Source organism: Schistocerca piceifrons, chromosome 3 (genome assembly GCF_021461385.2).
Source record: "Schistocerca piceifrons isolate TAMUIC-IGC-003096 chromosome 3, iqSchPice1.1, whole genome shotgun sequence".
Taxonomy (NCBI): Eukaryota; Metazoa; Arthropoda; class Insecta; order Orthoptera; family Acrididae; genus Schistocerca; species Schistocerca piceifrons.
Window position 1 is genome coordinate 616966789 of NC_060140.1, and position 21005 is coordinate 616987793.

At 41.7% G+C, this 21005-nt stretch overlaps 1 protein-coding gene across 2 annotated transcripts in view; it reads left to right on the plus strand.

The window, feature by feature from the left end:
- LOC124788342 (proton-coupled amino acid transporter-like protein pathetic) overlaps positions 1 to 21005 on the plus strand; it is an 88194-nt gene that overhangs the window by 19234 nt on the left and 47955 nt on the right. For both annotated transcript variants that reach the window (XM_047255602.1, XM_047255603.1), the window contains exons 2-3: positions 17725 to 17795; positions 20899 to 21003. In XM_047255602.1, the coding sequence (XP_047111558.1) occupies positions 17725 to 17795; positions 20899 to 21003 (176 nt within the window). The remainder of the gene's footprint in view (positions 1 to 17724; positions 17796 to 20898; positions 21004 to 21005) is intronic.

Below are 21005 nucleotides of genomic sequence, written 5' to 3' on the forward strand. Positions count from 1 at the left end.
GGAAATTCGGGAAACCACTGGGGATGGTTGTATATGCTTCTCGGAACACGCCTGGTATTTCCGAACGTGTATGGGCATACGCTGTAGCCTGCCTTCACATAAGCGTTGACAGTGTGGAACACATGTTGGAAAGTGTTTCTCGTCTATAGTTTCGATCTTCGAGGACTATGCTATAAGGTGCTCATGTACGTCGTATTGGGAAACCATCGGTTTATTAGTTGGAAATTCTACACAAAATATTTTACGGTCGTCCTAATAATGCCTTTTCCTCTACATTATCATCAATGGTTCTGTATAAAATACCATAGACAGGTCGTTGTCTTCTCAAAGTATTGTTTGGATTCCGTATATAAAGATCTGATTTGTCATTAATCTCTGTTACCAGGAATGCTGTCGTCACTCGTGAACGGGCACATGTTGATTTTGATACCTAAAATAAGAGAAATTTAGTAAAACTAAAAATCGGATTCCGATTGGTCTAAATTCCTTGGACCAACTAATGTCAAGGTACTTAAGAGCTTATACGCTGAAGAGCCAAAGAAACTGGGACACCTTCTTAACATCGTGTAGGGCCCCTTGAGCACTCAGAAGTGCCGCAACATGGTGTGGCGCGAACTCGAAGAAGTTAGTAGTGTGTGAAATCTTATGGGACTTAACTGCTAAGGTCATCAGTCGCTAAGCTTACACACTACTTAACCTAAATTATCCTAAGGACAAACACACACACCCATACCTGAGGGAGGACTCGAACCTCCGCCGGGACCAGCCGCAGAGTCCATGACTGCAGCGCCTCAGACCGTTCGGCTAATCCCGCGCGGCATGAACTCGACTAACGTCTGAAGTAATGCTGGAGGGAAGTGATAACATGAATCCTGCAGGGCTGTCCATAAATCTGTAATAGTACGAAGGGATGGAGAACTCTTCTGAATAGCACGTTGTAAGGCATCCCAGAAATGCTCTATAATGTTCATGTCTGGGGAGTTTGCTGGCCAGCGGAAGTGTTTAGACTCAGATGAGTGTTCTTGGAGCCACTCTGTAGCCATTCTAGACCTGTGGGGTGTCGCAGTGTTCTGCTGGAATTGCCCAGGTCCGTCGGAATGTCCAATAGACATGAATTGGTGCAGGTGATCAAACAGGATGCTTACGTACGTGTCACCTGTCAGAGTCGTACCTAGGCGTATCATGGGTCCCGTGTCACTCCAACTGCACACGCCCCACACCATTACAGAGCCTCCACCAGACAGAATAGTTCCCTGCTGACACGAAGGTCCATGGATTCATTAGGTTGTCTCCATAGCCGTACACGTCCATATGCTCGATATAATTTGAAATGAAACTCGTCCGACCAGGCAACATCTTTGCAGTCAGCAGTCCAATGTCGGTGTTGACTGGCCCAGGCGAGGTTTAAAGCTTTGTGTCGAGCAGTCATCAAGGGCACAGGAGTGGGACTTCGGCTCCGAAAGCCCATATCGATGATGATCGTTGAACGGTTCGCAAGCTGCCATTTGATGGCCCGGCATTGAAATCTGCAGCAGTTTGCGGAAGGGTTGCACTTCTGTCACGCTGAATGATTCTCTTCAGTCGCCGTTGGTTTCCTTCTTGCAGGCTCTTTTTCCGGCAGCAGCGGTGTCGGAGATCTGATGTTTTACCGTATTCCTGATATTTACGGTACACTCATGAAATGGTCGTACGGGAAAGACAACTTCATCGCTACCGGCGATGCTGTGTCCCATCGGTCGTGCGCCAGCTATAACACTAAGTTCAAACTCACTTAAATGTTGATAACCTGCCACTGTAAAAGCAGTAACCGATCTAACAACTGCACCTGACACTTTCTATCTGTTTACATATCTCTGTATTTGAATACGTATGCCTACATCCGTTTCTTTGGCGCTTCAATGTAGAAACCTGCAAGCATTGCGGCAGAAATGAATGTGTTTCGTGACGAGCTGATAATCACAAAAAACAGTCAGATAAAAAAAACAAGTTGGTATGTCTTCACTGGATAGCTCTCCACTGATTTACAACGCTTGCAAAATGCGAAGGTCTTTTGCGGAGCTGTCGGGACAGATACACAAGGTCAGCAATCTCAGCTCATCTCGACTTTGCAACTGTAACAATAAAGTAACTTTTCGTAATCGAACGTGTTATTCCGCACATGTGCTGAAGAGAACGGGAGACTATGTTCATGGTGTTAATGCTTCGTTCGAAAAAAAATTAAACCGAATCGAATTGGTTATTTCAGTAGCAATTCTTCATAAGAAACGCACACGCATATCCCTGTCGCGAGGAATGCTAACTTACCATTTACGTGGCCGTTGTTTGTGGCGTGAAGAAATTATGGTATTCGACTTAAGAAGCGTTGCTAGCGGTGGAAAATTTAATGACGTGTGAACGACAACGACGTCTCTGAGGACCATTTACACACGCGTAAGTGTGTCCCATAATTTCAGTTCGCAGTCAGAAAAATTCTGTGGAAGTCAGGTCACTTTCGATTTAACTGGTTCTCGGAGTGCGATTTGTTAAAAACGATTCAGGTAAAGCGATGCTTTCCGAAAAAAAGTAACTTTTTTATCTAATACATTTTCAGAATAATAGTGAAACTGAAGTTTCCAACAATATGTACCCATACTTTAACGGTTACTAAACTGTAATAAGGTTTAGAGCCTGAGGCCTCGAATATGATATGCAGACACCCTTACATGAAACTGTCGGAAGTTGAAAGTTATGCGATGACCCTGGAGGTAAGGCTAAATGACTGTGCACTTTTCTTTGATTAAAGACAACTTGGGTAATATCCATTGCTTCTTAAGAAGAGAAATGCTTGAGTATTTCCACAGACCATCTTCTCTTTCTTTTGCCTAGCGTTATTCTGTATTCTGATGAAACTAATTATGAAACGGTTCTCTTATTTTCTATTTTTTCATTCCGCCAATGTTTATGTAATTTAAGACTAACTGTACAGAAGCTGTCGAGGGAGTCTTGAATGTGGCAACAAGCTACTTTGTTTGGACTTCGTACGAAGTTGAAAAATGAGATCTGTCAGTGAGATGTGATACTTCTCTTTCATGGTAATCTTCTGAGAAGGAATGTTAAGACTGAACGACCTGGCCTCTGTTATCAGTGGCGCTAAATACGAGGAAACTGGCTGGACAGGGGCCGCCGGGCAACCATGATAACTAACAGCACGGCCTATCTCCTGTTATCTCAGCATAGCCCATTGCACACTCAGCACTGCCGATTACTACGAAAAGCGTCTTTTCCGGTTTCCATAGGCTCTATGAACCTGAATCAGCATCCACGCGACGCTGCCATCTCTTATCCTACACGATTGTTTAGGTCTGTAGGAGACATTGGGAGAGTCGTACCCCAAATATAGAGCATTTGATTTTTAGATATGATATAATAATTATACGTATCGCACCACGTCCAGAACAGTGACACAACTCAAAAGTGCAATACTTGAGAAAAGTCGACATGAAGAATTCTTTAAAACTTATATAAAAATGCTATAACTTCGTTAAAAGTTCAAGTAAGAATTTTTGGCAGTAAATTTCATTGTGTTCTAGGCAACAGTAATACGGAAATGTACTTCTGTTCTCACCGAATGTAAAGTGTTACCAGGTGACTATTAATTAGTTCTCTGAGTTGTCACTTTCCTTGGTTTTCTAAAAACTTTTTTGTTTTATTATGACCCTCATCTAATACAAAATGCCACTTTTCTACCCCAAATGACATAACTTTTTTTTACTTCCTGTAATATAATATGACATTCTAATCTCCCTGCGGCAAAATTTGTACTTAATTTGAAAGTTGGTAGTGTCTTTTTAAGAAAATACAAAAGGCAATATTATAATTCATGAAAATTAATACAATTTAATAATGAACATCAAATAGTTAAAGCTTAAAAAAACGATTTACGAGAACATGAAATCGTAAATGGGTTTTTGTAACGTGGCAATACTTTCCGCTGAGAAAAGGGATGTAATACGAACTTTCTTTATAGCAGAAATTTCCCCTTTTTTCTTGTATACTGCAACACACGAAGTTTCGTAATATTTACAACAGCTGTTATCGTTAAAACAATGTTCCTTTAGACATACATGCATACATTGTAATGTGAGATGCAGACACTGTATAATCAGAGACAGTCTAAAAATCAATAATGCTAAAAATTACATTCAACTTATATTATACAGAAAAATGTCACAACGCAGACTGATCCGCTCTTCTTGACTGCGCCACGCACACCTGCCGTTAGCAACACTGAACCGACGCTGTCCTTCCCGCGGTGAATCATGAAGTAACCGACAACAAAACTGACAGAAATGCCCTGTACTGGACAACTTGCGAGACAGAGTGAAGTTTCTTGTGCAAATTGGTGCACTTCACACGCACTTTTCATTGACAAACTACAAGTTGTCGTTTTTTCGACTAGTGTCACTTTTTTTGCCGCGGTGCGATATGATTGCCCAAGAGGCTGCACCACTTCACCGGATGTATATCTTAGTAGATAATTGAAATTGAAAACGGGATTTCTACTGCCGCATCACACCTGCCTAAGACAAGTACTGAGTCTTGAAATTTGTGATACATCTATTTCAGTTTATTTTCCCGAGGATAACTAAAAAATGGTCCTTTTTTACAAAACAGCGTCACTGACATGCCAATGGGTGAAATGATTTGGCGCATTATATAGAATCACATAGGCAGATCAAAAGTTTGAGTACTTAATGTCCTCTAATTTCTATAATTGGTAATAATCACAACTTCTACTGTTTTCTACAGCAAATGAACATATTACGTTTTTATTTTGTGTTTCATTGCGGTAGAGTTTCTTTATTGTACCTGTTATAACGAAGACTGCTTAGCAGTTGAAAACGGTCAAACTTGTTACCAGTTTGTGCGATTAAGAGAAATTCAATAAAAATGTATAAAGAAATATCCCACAGCACTGTTCCTACCAAAACTACAAAATATTCTGGTGTAACTACGAAAGGCCGTAAAGACATTTTGAAGAGTGTATACAAAATGAGCAATTACCATTCTAGGTTTGTCTATTTCGGTAGCGAGGATGAATTAACTGAAGTGAACGCTTTGCGTAGAACAAGATGAAGCACAATCAGCAACGTGCGAATAGTTTATAAGTGCCGCATCTTCTCACACAATTTTTTCATAAGTTATCCCCACACATAAAAGATATTGCCTATGACGACAAAGACTTGTAGCTCCAACAGAAACATGCTCCACGCTCACTTTATAGATTAACGTTAGTGTTCTCTAGAAGATCGGACAGACATGACAATTTCATGCTCAATAGCCTACAGACTGCCCTGTTATTCATATAGAATCTATTATGTAACTATATTTCGACGATCACATTGCAGGTACTTATTCTGATGATTACTGTATGGCCAATTGAAAACATCGTGTTTGGTGTTGTGGCGTATTGCAATCCTTTCCCGTAGTTCCTGCAAAACCACACATTTCTCAGGGACATTTACGACAAGTGGTGACCGCAACACTCCGATGTAAGAAACCGCGTATCATCACGTTTCTGCAATCAGCTGCCTCACTGCATCACTTCCGGACGCAGCAGTGGTGGAAGTATGGCGCAGGGAATGTCCCGCAGCAGGTGACGCCCACACATTGCTCTCTGAAAAATTGCTGCTCAGGGCCTTTGATGACCAAGACATTTTATCTGACCCAATATTCTTCTCTTCGTTATCAGGAGAAAGAAAACTGGCGTTCTACGGGTAGGAGCGTGGAATGTCAGATCTCTTAATCGGGCAGGTAATTTAAAAAGGGAAATGGATAGGTTAAAGTTAGATGTAGTGGGAATTAGTGAAGTTCGGTGGCAGGAGGAACAAGACTTTTCGTCAGTCGAATACAGGGTCATAAATACAAAGTCAAATAGGGGTAATGCAGGAGTAGGTTTAATAATGAATAAAAAAATAGGAATGCGGGTAAGCTACTACAAACAGCATAGTGAACACATTATTGTGGCCACGATAGACACGAAGCCCACGCCTACTACAGTAATGCAAGTTTATATGCCAACTAGCTCTGCAGATGACGAAGAAATTGAAGAAATGTATGATGAAATAAAAGAAATTAGTCAGATAGTGAAGGGAGACGAAAATTTAATAGTTATGGGTGACTGGAATTCGCTAGTATGAAAAGGGAGAGAAGGAAACGTTGTACGTGAATATGGATTGGGGCTAAGAAATGAAAGAGGAAGCCGCCTGGTAGAATTCTGCACAGAGCACAACTTAATCATAGCCAACACTTGGTTCAAGAATCATAAAAGAAGGTTGTATACATGGAAGAAGCCTGGAGATACTGAGAGGTTTCAGATAGATTATATAATGGTAAGACAGAGATTTAGGAACAAGGTTTTAAATTGTAAGACATTTCCAGAGGCAGATGTGGACCCTGACCACAATCTATTGGTTATGAACTGTAGATTAAAACTGAAGAAACTGCAAAAAGGTGGGAATTTAAGGAGATGGGACCTGGATAAACTGAAAGAACCAGAGGTTGTACAGAGTTTCAGGGAGAGCATAAGGGAACAATTGACAGGAATGGGGGAAAGAAATACAGTAGAAGAAGAATGTGTAGCTTTGAGGGATGAAATAGTGAAGGCAGCAGAGGATCAAGTACGTAAAAAGACGAGGGCTAATAGAAATCCTTGGGTAACAGAAGAAATATTGAATTTAATTGATGAAAGGAGAAAATATAAAAATGCAGTAAACGAAGCAGGCAAAAAGGAACACAAATGTCTCAAAAATGAGATCGACAGGAAGTGCAAAATGGTTAAGCAGGGATGGCTAGAGGACAAATGTAAGGATGTAGAGGCTCATCTCACTAGGGGTAAGATAGATACTGCCTACAGAAAAATTAAAGAGACCTTTGGAGAAAAGAGAACTACTTGTATGAATATCACAAGCTCAGATGTAAACCCAGTTCTAAGCAAAGAAGGGAAAGCAGAAAGGTGGAAGGAGTATATAGAGGGTCTATACAAGGGCGATGTTCTTGAGGACAATATTATGGAAATGGAAGAGGATGTAGATGAAGATGAAATGGGAGATATGATACTGCGTGAAGAGTTTGACAGAGCACTGAAAGACCTGAGTCGAAACAAGGCCCTGGGAATAGATAACATTCCATTAGTACTACTGACGGCCTTGGGAGAGCCTGTCGTGACAAAACTCTACCATCTGGTGAACAAGATGTATGAGACAAGCGAAATACCATCAGACTTCAAGAAGAATATAATAATTCCAATCCCAAAGAAAGCAGGTGTTGACAGATGTGAAAATTACCGAACTGTCAGTTTAATAAGTCACGGCTGCAAAATTCTAACGCGAATTCTTTACAGACGAATGGAAAAACTAGTAGAAGCCGACCTCGGGAAAGATCAGTTTGGATTCCGTAGCAATATTGGAACACGTGAGGCAAAACTGACCTTACGACTTAGAAAAAAGATTAAGGAAGGGCAAACCTACGTTTCTGGCATTTGTAGACTTAGAGAAAGCTTTTGACAATGTTGACTGGAATACTCTCTTTCAAATTCTGAAGGTGGCAGGGGTAAAATACAGGGAACGAAAGGCTATTTACAATTTGTATACAAACCAAATGGCAGTTATGAGAGTTGAGGGGCATGAAAGGGAAGCAGTGATTGGGAAGGGAGTGAGACAGGGTTGTAGCCTCTCCCCGATGTTATTCAATCTGTATATTGAGCAGACAGTGAAGGAAACAAAAGAAAAATTCGGAGTAGGTGTTAAAATCCATGGAGAAGAAATAAAAACTTTGAGGTTCGCCGATAACATTGTAATTCTGTCAGAGACAGCAGAGGACTTGGAAGAGCATTTGAACGGAATGGATAGTGTCTTGAAAGGAGGATATAAGATGAACATCAACAAAAGCAAAACGAGGATAATGGAATGTAGTCGAATTAATTCGAGTGATGCTGAGGGAATTAGATTAGGAAATAAGACACTTAAAGTAGTTTTTCTATTTGGGGAGCAAAATAACTGATGATGGTCGAAGTAGAGAGGATATAATATGTAGACTGGCAATGGCAAGGAAAGCGTTTCTGAAGAAGAGAAATTTGATAACATAGAGTATAGATTTAAGTGTCAGAAAGTCGTTTCTGAAAGTATTTGTATGGAGTGTAGCCATGTATGGAAGTGAAACATGGACGATAACTAGTTTGGACAAGAAGAGTATAGAAGCTTTTGAAATGTGGTGCTACAAAAGAATGCTGAAGATTATATGGGTAGATCACATAACTAATGAGGAGGTATTGAATAGGATTGGGGAGAAGGGGAGAAGAGAAGTTAGTGGCACAACTTGACTAGAAGAAGGGATCGATTGGTAGGACATGTTTTGAGGCATCAAGGGGTCAGCAATTTAGTATTGGAGGGCAGCGTGGAGGGTAAAAAACGTAGAGGGAGACCAAGAGATGAATACAACAAGCAGATTTAGAAGGATGTAGGTTGGAGTAGGTACTGGGAGATGAAGAAGCTTGCACAGGATAGAGTAGCATGGAGAGCTGCATCAAACCAGTCTCAGGACTGAAGACCACAACAACAACATTCTTCTGATGGGTTTGATGTGACTAGTCACAAATTCCTCTCCTGTGCCGACCTTTTGATATCATAGTAGCACTTGCAATCTATGTCTTCTAGGATCTGCTGGATGTATTGCAATCTGTGTTTCCTTTACAGGTTTTACCCTCTACAGCTTCCTCTAGTGCCATAGAAGTTACTCCCTGTTGTCTTAACAGATGTCTTGTCGCTTCTTCTTTTCAGTGTTTTCCATACATTCGTTTCCTCACCGATTCTGCAGAGACCACCTCATTTCTTACTTTATCAGTCTACCTGATTTGCAATATTTTTCTGTATCGCTACATCTCAAAGGCTTCGATTCTCATCTGTTCCGGTTTCCCATAGTCCGTGCTTCACTACCATACAATACTGTGCTCCATTATTCACTGAGATTTCTTCCTCGAATTTACGGCCTATGTTTGATATTAGTAGACTTCTCCTGGCTAGGAATACCCTCTTTGCCAGAACGACATTGCTTTTTATGTCCTCCTTGCTCCGTTCGTCATCGGCTATTTTGCTATCTAGGTAGCAAATTCCTTAACTTCTTCTAAAATTCTGATGTTAAGTTTCCCGCAATTCTCATTTCTGCTATTTCTCTCGCAATTCTCATTTCTTCTACTTATCATTACTTTCGTCTTCCTTCGATTTACTCTCATTACATACTCTGTACTTATAAGACTGCATTGCATTCAACAGGTCTTGTAATTCCTCTTGTCACCGTTATCCTTTCACCGTGAATTTTATTCCCACTCTCGAACTTTTCATTTACATCCGTTATTGCTTCTTCGATGTATAGACTGAACAGTACGGGCGAAAGACTACGTGCCTGTCTTACCCTTTTTAATTCGAGCACTTCGTCTTGGTCTATCAGTCTTATTGCTCTAGCTCTAGCTAACCCCTATTTTTCTCAGAATTTCGTACGTCTTACTTCACTTTATATTGTGGAACGCCTTTTTTCCAGGTCGAAAATCCATTGAACGTGTTTCGAATTCTCTTCATTCTTTCTTCCATTATCAACCGAAACGTCAGAACTGCCTCGCTTGTGCTTTTAGCTGTTCTAAAACCAAACTGATGTCGTCTAACACGTCCCGAAATTTTTTGCATTCTTCTACATATTATGCTTGTCAGCAACCTGAATGCATGAACTGTTAAGCTGATTTTGCTACAATTCTCACACTTGTCGGCCCTTGCTTTCTTCGGAATTGTGTGGATAATGTTTCCCGAAAGTCTGATGATATATCTCCAACCTCATACATTAAACACACCAGCTAAATAGTCGCTTTGTTGCCACTTGCCGAAACGACTTCACAAATTCTGATGGAAAGTTATGTATCCCTTACGCCTTGCTTGATCTTAAATCGTCCAAAGCCATCCTATTACTGAATCCTCTGTCTCTTCCCTGACGACTCCTGTTTCTTCTTCTATCATGTCATCAGACATATCATGATACACTATCGATTTAAGTTTCGGTTGCATTGACCAACAAGGCGATGTCTTCCAATAGATCAGACCCAGTGGTGAGTGCAGATCCGCTTATCCGTCAGAAAATGAATTTTGCTGAACATATTGTTAAACAGTTACCTAAAAGAGAAAAAGAAAGTTACACTAGGCCAAAGTCATACGTTATTCCAGTGCTCTGAGACAGTATTCAATGTCTGGCAGTAGGTGATGACCAATTTCGTGCTGTGTTATTAGTTTCACGCTTGTATTCATCGCTGGGTATAGTTACAGCAAATTATACTATAGTATTGTACTATACAGTAAATTATACTATAGGTCTACAGACAGAAAGGACTTCGGTTGCATAAAGTTGTGTGCTGCCAAACGCCGTTAAACTGTCGGACTTCGTGAGGAAGCAACAATCTGCGAGTATTTGACCAGCATACTGGATGGGCGCGAACTCCATCGACTAAGTTTCAGAGGTTTTTCAGGGATATCTTCTGAGTTTTTGGTTTAAGGAGTAACAATATAATTACGATTTATTCCCTTTGTTACTCCTAATTATCTTTGTTCCTCTGAAATTACCGTTACAATACTGAAAAAGCATGTAATATGCAATGATTAAAAGGTGCATGAAATACACTGAATAACCGCCTTTATGTAGATGCGAGACTGCCGCGCGGGATTTGCCGAGCGGTCTCAGCCGCCGCAGTCATGGACTGTGCGGCTGGTCCCAGCGGAGGTTCGAGCTCTCCCTCGGGCATGGGTGTGTGTGTTGTCCTTAGGATAATTTAGGTTAAGTAGTGTGTAAGCTTAGGGGCTGATGACCTTAGCAGTTTAGTCCCATAAGATTTCACACACATTTGAACATTTTGTAGATGCGACACTGCTGTGATGTTGTTGCCGTCGCAGCTGGAACAACTCAGAACAGCGTCATTGCACAGTTTTTCAATTACATACAGTGGAACCATACACAACGTACCTACTGGCTAAATCTTCACTGGTAAAGCTTTCCACGCTGCTTTTCACTGTTAATGTACAACAAACACTGCTGGAAAAACAATTCAGAGGCAGAACCCTGTAATACTGAATGCAAGCTTGAGGGTGTTACTGTTGTCAGCGGGAAAGATCGTGAGTGAATGGGACAAGTGTGTTTCCAAGCAAAGCACACAGTGCGACATTTGCCGCAATTGTATACAGGGTGTTACAAAAAGGTACGGCCAAACTTTCAGGAAACATTCCTCACACACAAAGACAGAAAAATGTTATGTGGACATGTGTCCGGAAACGCTTACTTTCTATTTTAGAGCTCATTTTATTACTTCAAATCACATTAATCATGGAATGGAAACACACAGCAACAGAACGTTCCAGCGTGACTTCAGACACTTTGTTACAGGAAATGTTCTAAATGTCCTCCGTTAGCGAGGATACATGTATCCACCCTCCGTCGCATTCCCCTCATGCGCTGATGCAGCCCTGGAGAATGGCGTATTGTATCACAGCCGTCCACAATACGAGCACGAAGAGTCTCTACATTTGGTACCGGGGTTGCGTAGACCAGACCTTTCAAATGCCCCCATAAATGAAAGTCAAGAGGATTGAGGTCAGGAGAGCGTGGAGGCCATGGAATTGGTCCGCCTCTACCAATCCATCGCTCACCGAATCTTTTGTTGAGAAGCGTACGAACACTTTGACTGAAATGTGCAGGAGCTCCATCGTGCATGAACCACATGTTGTGTCGTACTTGTAAAGGCACATGTTCTAACAGCACAGATAGAGTATCCCGTATGAAATCATGATAAGTGCTCCATTGAGCATAGGTGGAAGAACATGGGGCCCAATCAAGACATCACCAACAATGCCTGCCCAATGAGTCGCATGTCAACACAAGCACCGAAGCCAACATTACCTTCCTTCTATTGGGACAACTGGCGGTGAATCGAGGAAGTACAGTACATACTGACGAAACTAAAATAGCTCTAACATGGAAATTAAGCGTTTCCGGACACATGTCCACATAACATCTTTTCTTTATTTGTGTGTGAAGAATGTTTCCTGAAAGTTTGGCCGTACCTTTTTGTAACACCCTGTATATACTTCCAGTGCAACACAAAGGGAAATGTGGCTAAGAAATCAAACTAAATTCAGTTAAATCAAACAGTACGTTTTTAGAGACCTTTTCAAGCCTCAAACATCTATATGCAAACTCAAGCGACGAACGAAAATTTGTAACAGGGCGGGGATTCGAACTCAGGTCTCCTGCTCACTATGCAGATGCTCTTACCAGTACGCCACCCTGGCACAGTGCCTTTCACAACTGCGGAGTCTACCCAGCACGCCTCCCTCCTCAATCAAAGTTCCCATCCATGCCTAAGCCCACTTGGTATTCCCATTTACTTCGAACAGCATTGCTGTACCTCTCCGACTGTATTGCAATAGCACGTCAGTATCGAACGAAACGGTGGATCCTGCCTGAAACACAGGCATAGGTGCTTTAATCGAATGAAACTGTGTGTTTTCAAAGACCTATGCCTAGGTTTCAGGTACGATCCACTGTTTCTTTCGGTGCTAGGTGCTATTCCAGTACAGTTGGAGATCTGCAATGCTGTTTGAGTTCAAGTGGAGCACAAAGTGGCCTGAGGGTGGACGGGAATTTTGATTGAGGAGGGAGGTGTACCAGGGCAGTCCCTGCTGTTGTGCCAAGTAACTTTGCCAGAGTGGCGTAATGGTTAGCGACTTAGCCTAGAGAACAGGAGACCTGGGTTTGAATTCTGGTGCTGCTACAAATTTTGTCACCGCTTCTGTCTGCATGTACACGTCACAGAAATGTAATTACTCTGTAACGATTCATTGAAGACCAATACACTCAGAAACCCCCTTCCCCCCCTCCCCACCCCCCCCCCCCCCAAAAAAGGCCTACATTTTGTCGGCAGAGTTCTGATTCACCTTGTATAGCCTTCTTTACTGGAATAACATTTGGTGGGCCGACCGTGTTAAAATTCCAATGTAATGCCGGGGTCAGGATCAAAAGTGACATTCTGTGATACACGGGAGAACGTTGGAGTTCTGACTCTCAGTGTAATTGGAGAGTCACGGAAGGACATCGCAATTATTTTGACGCAACTGCAGTTATACATGTACTGTCAACTGGCCTCCCAAGTCCACTGAGTTCCTCACTCGTCTGCATTTGGTAAAATATGATACGTAGGAGCGGTCAGTACGAAAGGCATATTCCCTACTGCATGCTGTTTCATTTTACCGCCTTCTGTACCGCCTTCTGTTAGCGAATTCGTTGGCACTATGGTTAATCTGCTTCCGTGACCCAGATTTCCGACCGCCCATCATGAATTAGGTTTTCGATGATTTCTCTTTTTACAATGTTGGCTGAAGTACTCTCTTTGAAAATCTGAAGGGATAAAACACAGCAATCAAAAGTCTGTTTACAAATCATAGAGTAACCAGAAAGCACTTACAAGAGTCGAGAGGAATCAAAGGAATTGTAGCCTATCTCCTATGTTACTCAATCTGTACACTGAGCAACAAAGAGAAATTTGGAGTAGAAATTGAAGTTGAGGAACAAGAAATAAAAACTTTGAGGTTCGCCGTTGACATTGTGATTCTGTCACAGACAGGAAATGACTTGGAAGAGTAGTTGAATGTAATGGACCGTGTCTTCTAAGTAGCATATAAGACGAACATCAACAAAAGTAATAGAGGGAGAGTCGAATGTAGCCGAATTAAATCAGGTGATGCGGGAAATTACAGCCGGGAACAAGACACTTGTAGTAGTACATGAGTTGTGTTATTTGGGCAGCAAAATAACTAATGATGGCAGAATTAGAGAGGATAAAAAATGTAGACTGACAGTGGAAAGGGAAACGTTTCAGAAGATAACAAATTTATTGCCATCGAATATCGACTTAAATGTTAGATCTTTTCTGAAGGTATTTGTCTGGATTGTTACCATATATGGAAGTGAAACATATACGAGAAACAGTTTATACAAGAATCATTAGACTGCTAAAGATTAGATGGATAGATCTTGTAACTAATGAAGAGATACTGAATAAAATGGAGCGAAAAGAAATTTGTGGCATAACCTGTCCAGAAGAAAGGCTCAGTTGATAGGACACATTCTAAGACATTAAGGGATTACCACTTGAGTACCGAAGGTAAGTAGGAAGGGTAAATGTTGTAGTGGGAGACCAAGAGATAAATATAGTAAGCAGATTCAGAAAGACGTAAGCTTCACTGGATTGCACGGGATAGAGCAGTATTAAACTAGCCTTCGGTCTCAAGACCGCAACAAAAACGGCAACATGATTTACTTAATCACTTTAGGCAAATGCTGTGCTGGTCTGTACAAGGTAAAAGTCGCTCCGAATCTTTGTTCAACAAAACCTGCATTCCGTTTCTTCAAATACGCCGAAGTTCAGTGGTTGTGAGCCTCCTACCTTTTTGTGGCACCTCTGGGCACAAACAATAAGTTCCTCGTAACGCAACCCTGAAGAAGCTGCAGACTCGCACACGGCGTCTGACAGTGCGTGGTCGGTCTCTGCACACAAAGAATTAGCGGCCGAGTTGTGCCGGCGGCCGTGGCCGTGACCCTGACCCTTATCCGTCACGTGGCAGAATCCACGTCAGCCGAGGTCGCGCTGCGGCCGGAAGACCTGCTGCGCTGTTGCACGTCGGGACCTGGGAGACTGTACGGCCGGGGTGTCAGACCGTCACCCAGCTGCACGTCGTCCTGCGGTAACACGTGGTGGAGCGCACAGGTAGCTGCAACGTGACGGAAGCCAGTCCCGCAGAAGCCACTGATCAACTTATAACACGGGAAAGCATTTCCTAACCAAATAAACTGTCATCGGAACTAAAAACGTCCACTACTGGCCATTAAAATTGCTATACCAAGAAGAAATGCGATGATAAACGGGGATTCATTGGAAAGATATATTATACTAGAACTGACATGTGATTACATTTTCACGCAATTTGAGTGCATAGATCCTGGGAAATCAGTACCCACAACAACCACCTCTGGCCGTAATAACGGCCTTGATACGCCTGGGCATTGAGTCAAACAGTGCTTGCATGGCGTGTACAGGTACAGCTGCCCATGCAGCTTCGACACGATACCACAGTTCATCAAGAGTAGTGACTGGCGTATTGTGACAAGCCAGTTGCTCGGCCACCATTGACCAGACGTTTTCAATTGATGAGAGATCTGGAGAATGTGCTGCCCAGGGCAGCAGTTGAAAATTTTCTGTATCCAGAAAGGCCCGTACAGGACCTGCAACATGCAGTCGTGCATTATCCTGTTGAAATGAAGGATTTCGAAGCGATCGAATGAAAGGTGGAGCCACGGGTCGTAACACATCTGAAATGTAACGTCCACTGTTCAACGTGCCGTCAATGCGAACAAGAGGTGACCGAGACGTGTTACCAATGGCACCCCATACCATCACGCCGGGTGATACACCAGTATGGCGATGACGAACACAGGCTTCCAACGTGCGTTTACCGCGATGTCGCCAAACACGGATGCGGCCATCGTGATGCTGTAAACAGAACCTAGATTCATCCGAAAAAATGACGTTTTGCCATTCGTGCACCCATGTTCGTCGTCGAGTACACTATCACAGCCGTTCCTGTCTGTGATGCACCATCAAGGGTAGCCGCAGCCACGGTCTCCGAGCTGATAGTCCATGCTCATGCAAACGTCGTCGAACTGTTCGTGCAGATGGTTGTTTTCTTGCAAACGTCCCTATCAGTTAACTCTGGGATCGAGACGTGGCTGCACGATCCGTTACAGCCATGTGGATAAGATGCCTGTCATCTCGACTGCTAGTGGTACGGGATCGTTGGGATCCAGCACGGCGTTCCGTATTACCCTCCTGAACCCACCGATTCCATATTCTGCTAACAGTCATTGGATCTCGATCAACGCGAGCAGCAATGTCGCGATACGATAAACCGCAATCGCGGCCGGCTACAATCCGACCTTTATCAAAGTCGGAAACGTGATGGTACGCATTTCTCCTCCTTACACGAGGCATCACAACAACGTTTCATCAGGCAACGCCGGCCAACTGCTGTTTGTGTATAAGAAATCGGTTGGAAAATTTCCTCACGTCAGCGCGTTGTAGGTGTGAATTCTCTGAAAAGCTAATCGTTTGCATATCACAGAATATCCTTCGTGTCGGTTAAATTTCGCCTCTGTAGCACGTCATCTTCGTGGTGTAACCATTTTAATGGCCAGTAGTGTATTACTATTTGCAGGGTTCCGGTTATTAAGTTGAAGTATCTGGTTTATTTGAAAGAAAATCTACTGTTCCTCGTATAATAAGTTTTCGGGCGTCTGGCTGAATAATCGATTTCATATTCCATAATATTTGTGAAAGCTTTTGAACCCATGCTACATATAGCCGAGTTCACATTGCCCCTTGTAAGACGTTTGACTTTTGAACAAAAGCAAGAACACGAATTAGTGTATCATCGAGAATGGAGGAGGACAAGAAATGGATTGTGCCCTTTTCAGAGGAACCAATACGGCATTTGCTTCATAGAATTGTGGGAACGACGGTAAAACCTTTATCTCCAAGCACGGAGATCCAGTTTGAAATTATTTTCGTAGAATAGAAAGTGCTGTATACTGAGTCACGACTTCATATTTCAGTACAGTCTTCGTTTTCTATGCTCCACATGGAAACGTTTATAAAATTTGGGTCACTTAGAAAATATTTAAGGAAAGTTGTGCGGCTGATTCAGTGCAAAGATAATTATCCTGAAAAACTGTACAATATAAGTATTTCAGTTGTTGGTGAGGCGATAGCCTGGTTACGCCAATATGTAGTCGTGCCAGACAGCGTGTTTACTGATTAATTTTGTTTTGAATCTCAAAGCTTCCATCAGCAGCTTGCTAGTCAGTTGAATTTCCGTCTGACCTCGAGTAATGTGGCTCAAGGTAACCATGCTGCCGTATGGAACCATGTTTGTTGCTGCTGACAGTTAATATGTTCTGAAAAAACATAAGCATCTGCATGTGATTTTTTCTGTACAACGCAACTAGATATAAAGATAGCGGACTCAGTTATACATTATTGGAACTTTTCCATCATCGATGCATTGTTTACCTTTCTGATAGACATTCTGTGATTTGCTTTAAATACTCTTTTCTTCTCTTTTTACATTAAGGGAATTGATGGATACTCATGTATTTCATACGGTGGGATGTTTTGAAATGTATGTTTGAAGTTCTTTTCGTTTCTTCTTACCTCCTTGTCGTCACAAACTTCACTCTGAAGCGATGTATATGTAGTAACTGCTTTCTTCTTATTTCTATAATACCTACGTAGAAATTACTATTGATGTACAAGAATGAAGAAAGAACAACGAAAGAAGGACTGTCTTATTAGGTCTGTTTATTTCGAATGAGCCTTGTAATATTTTTTATACAGCAGTGATATAATTTATCCACGTTATTCACATTATTTCATTGTTAATTCCAAACTCTTTCCTTTTCTCCCATTCCCTGTAAATTGTAGATTATTTATCTTCTCAACAACTGTCACCCTGTTAAAAGCGATTTTAATAAGTTTTCTTCCTCTTCACTGGTCATCATACAGCTTTATGTGTGGCTTATGTGTTACGTTTGCTTACTCTGTTGCAGATGCGGCGGGAGAAAAACGTTGTCGCTCGTGAAAGCGACACAGTCATCACCCTGAGCGTATTCAATCCTCCGTAAGTAACGACACTTTGACTTTGATATAGAAAACACAAAACACAAGTGTCTCTGTCATAATGTTTTGATACATCTTTTAACCGATAGTGACATCAATATCATGTCATCAACTTTCTAACGCTTACAGGTTCCGACATACCTGCTTCCTTTTGCGTAAGTCTCGTCTGTTCTTCTCGGTACCTGCACAGGCTCCAAAACTAGAATAGAGGTGTTGGTTCTGGTTACGGGTTACAGCAATATTGTGGTCGACACCAGAGGTGGATTTAAAACACCTCAGTTACACTCTAGGTGTAAAGTATTCACTGATGTCATTTTCGAGTCTCACATATATCTCAAATTAAAGGAAAGCTTCCAGAATGACATTTTTCACTCTGCAGCGGAGTGTGCGCTGATATGAAACTTCCTGGCAGATTAAAACTGTGTGCCCGACCGAGACTCGAGCTCGGGACCTTTGCCTTTTGCGGGCAAGTGCTCTAGGAAAGCTGCTTGTTACCTAATACATTATGTCATAGATTCTGAAATTGTTCTAGTGCGGTAATCATATAACACAGTTCAGTGGTTCAAAACGATTTACACATTGCAAAAAATGTGAAGTATCACTCCCCCGTATCCCTGTCCTCAAACTCATTTAAGGAATACGAAAAAATTAAGATAGTGCACAAAAATAATCAGTAAGTCCATCAATACTTCCCCGCTAACCAGTCATTGTGCTTAGGACTCAGTAATCACTGCGTTCCTCTAATACGTTCTCACTGAGGATTAATGTCCACCCCCCGGTAGCCGAGTGGCACCGGCACGGTAGCTCAGCGTGTTCGGTCAGAGGGTTTAGCTACCCTCTGTAATAAAAAAAACTGACTGAACGGATCAACGAACAACCTGAAAGGGTGTCTTTGGACGTCCGCCAAACAAAAAACGAAATCAACAAAAAAAAGTGGTCAGCGTGACCGAATGTTCATCCTAAGGGCCCGGGTTCGATACGCGGCTGGCTCGGAAATTTTCTCCGCTCAGGGACTGGATATCGTGCTGTCCTAATCATCATCATTTTATCCCCGTCGACGCGAAAGTCGCCGAAGTGGCGTTAAATCGAAAGACTTGCACCCAGCGAGCGGTCTACCCGACGGGAGGCCCTAGTCACACGACATTTACTGAGGATTAATGAGTAATTACTGTCACAGAAGTCATGAATTAAACCCACGAGTGAAGAAAACGAACTGTAAGCAATATTTTCGAATATTTCAGAATGTTAGCTTTCGGACTGCGGCATACTGCTCACAACAAGAGACGTAGGCGTTGCTCCCTTTATTCTCAGCCGCATACTGCCTGACCTCAGACATGCTAGGTTTACATACTGTTTCGTCTACGAACAATATGTTTTACGCTACTCATTATTGATTTCAGCCACACTAAATAAAATATTTTATTACACTCAAAATATTGAACTTTCTAATTAGTTAGTTAATTAACCAATGGTGAACGTCAGTTGGAAAATATAAAATATATCAACAAAATTATAATGCCGAAGTTCACAATCTAACACTAATTTTGACGTAATTTGTAACTGAAATTAACAGTAATCTAAACCTTTAATGTTAATTAATGCGGAAGGTAATTAGTCTCAGACAATTTTAGGTGCCTTACTGAAAATTTGGAGATATGTACATCCAAATGATAGCCGTTAATATGCCGAAATATTTTTCCTACTTCTCACTAAATAAGTGCCTTAAAATTTTCGGTTAATAATATCTCACAATGAACAACGTTTCTGATCACTGCAAATATATTAGCAATTAGTGTGAAATTGAACAATGAAATTCAGTGGGACTAAGCTTATTTATTAATCTAAAATTACTGTGCACTCATTGGGTACTAGGTACATTATCATATTGTCATTATCAAACTTACTTCGTCTGAAGGTGAATCGTGTGACGCCATTCAGGAAAAATACTTAATTCTTGGTTAGGGCTTCTATATTCTCAGCCGGCCGGTGTGGCCGAGCGGTTCTAGGCGCTTCAGTCTGGAACCGCGCGACCTCTACGGTCGAGGTTCGAATCCTGCCTCGGTCATACATGTGTGTGATGTCCTTAGGTTAGTTAGGTTTAAGTAGTTCTAAGTTCTAGGGGAATGATGACCTCAGATGTTAAGTCCCATAGTGCTCGGAGCCATTTGAACCATTTTTTCTATATTCTCAGGTGTTTCTCAGAAACGTTGTTTCAATTACTGTTAAATCAAGGGCTGGTGACACGTAATGTTTACGAGAACTCTGGTTCTTCTTTCACTTGTTGGTGCTATGTAGCCCTGTTTGGCAATTGTTTTCCATGTCGTATGCACTTAGAGTGTGCCTGCTGTTATCAATGTGATGTCCGTGACATCAGAAATACATCCTTGTTTTTATGCAATGGGCTACGTCATCATGCACAAATTCTGTATACTTTCATGATTTATGTTGAAAAACACTATTCAGGAGGAAAAGTAACCTGGAAATCGGATATTAACAAGCCACATGATGAAATGCAGTCTCTACTTATTTTTCAGACTCAGATCGTGGCCTACCACACCTGAGATCACAAGAATGCTTGAATAAATTTCTCCTTTAATCTTAAAATCAGAGCTTGTTGCGGAGATGGTATAGAAGAACATGAAGTTAGTGAATATAAAAAAAAATTCCTTCAGATTACCGAACTTAACCTAGTCTTAGATCCCCTCCAATGCCTTTCGTTCCAGTGAGAACTCCATTTGTTACTGTCTTTCAGTAAGCTCTTAATCTATGGAAATCTGCTGTATAGAACATCTGCAACAATTATGATCTTAGTAACTAATTGTACACGTAATTATCCTACGTAAGTGTGCTTTTCAAATTTTGATGATATCACCAAAATTTATTTGGATGAAACGTTCGGAATAACTACATGCTTTCTCGTCTTTAACAGTCTTTCAACGGAATATACCAGTTAAAAAATTGTAAAAAACAAAGCTGTTCAGTTACGTAACAAATTTCAGTACTGCAGAATGACGATGTGTCAAATGCATTATGGTACGTAAAGAGCCAGGGCAGAATGTGAACGACATCTTACGCTTAGTGTATGCTGCTTTCCTCTTCCACAGGGTTAACGTGACGGATTTAAAGAGCGGTGGGCAGAATGGTTCGGCACCCGCAGCTGCAGCTGACTACGATCCTTTCGCCGAAAGGAACCGCGAAAATGCCTACTCGT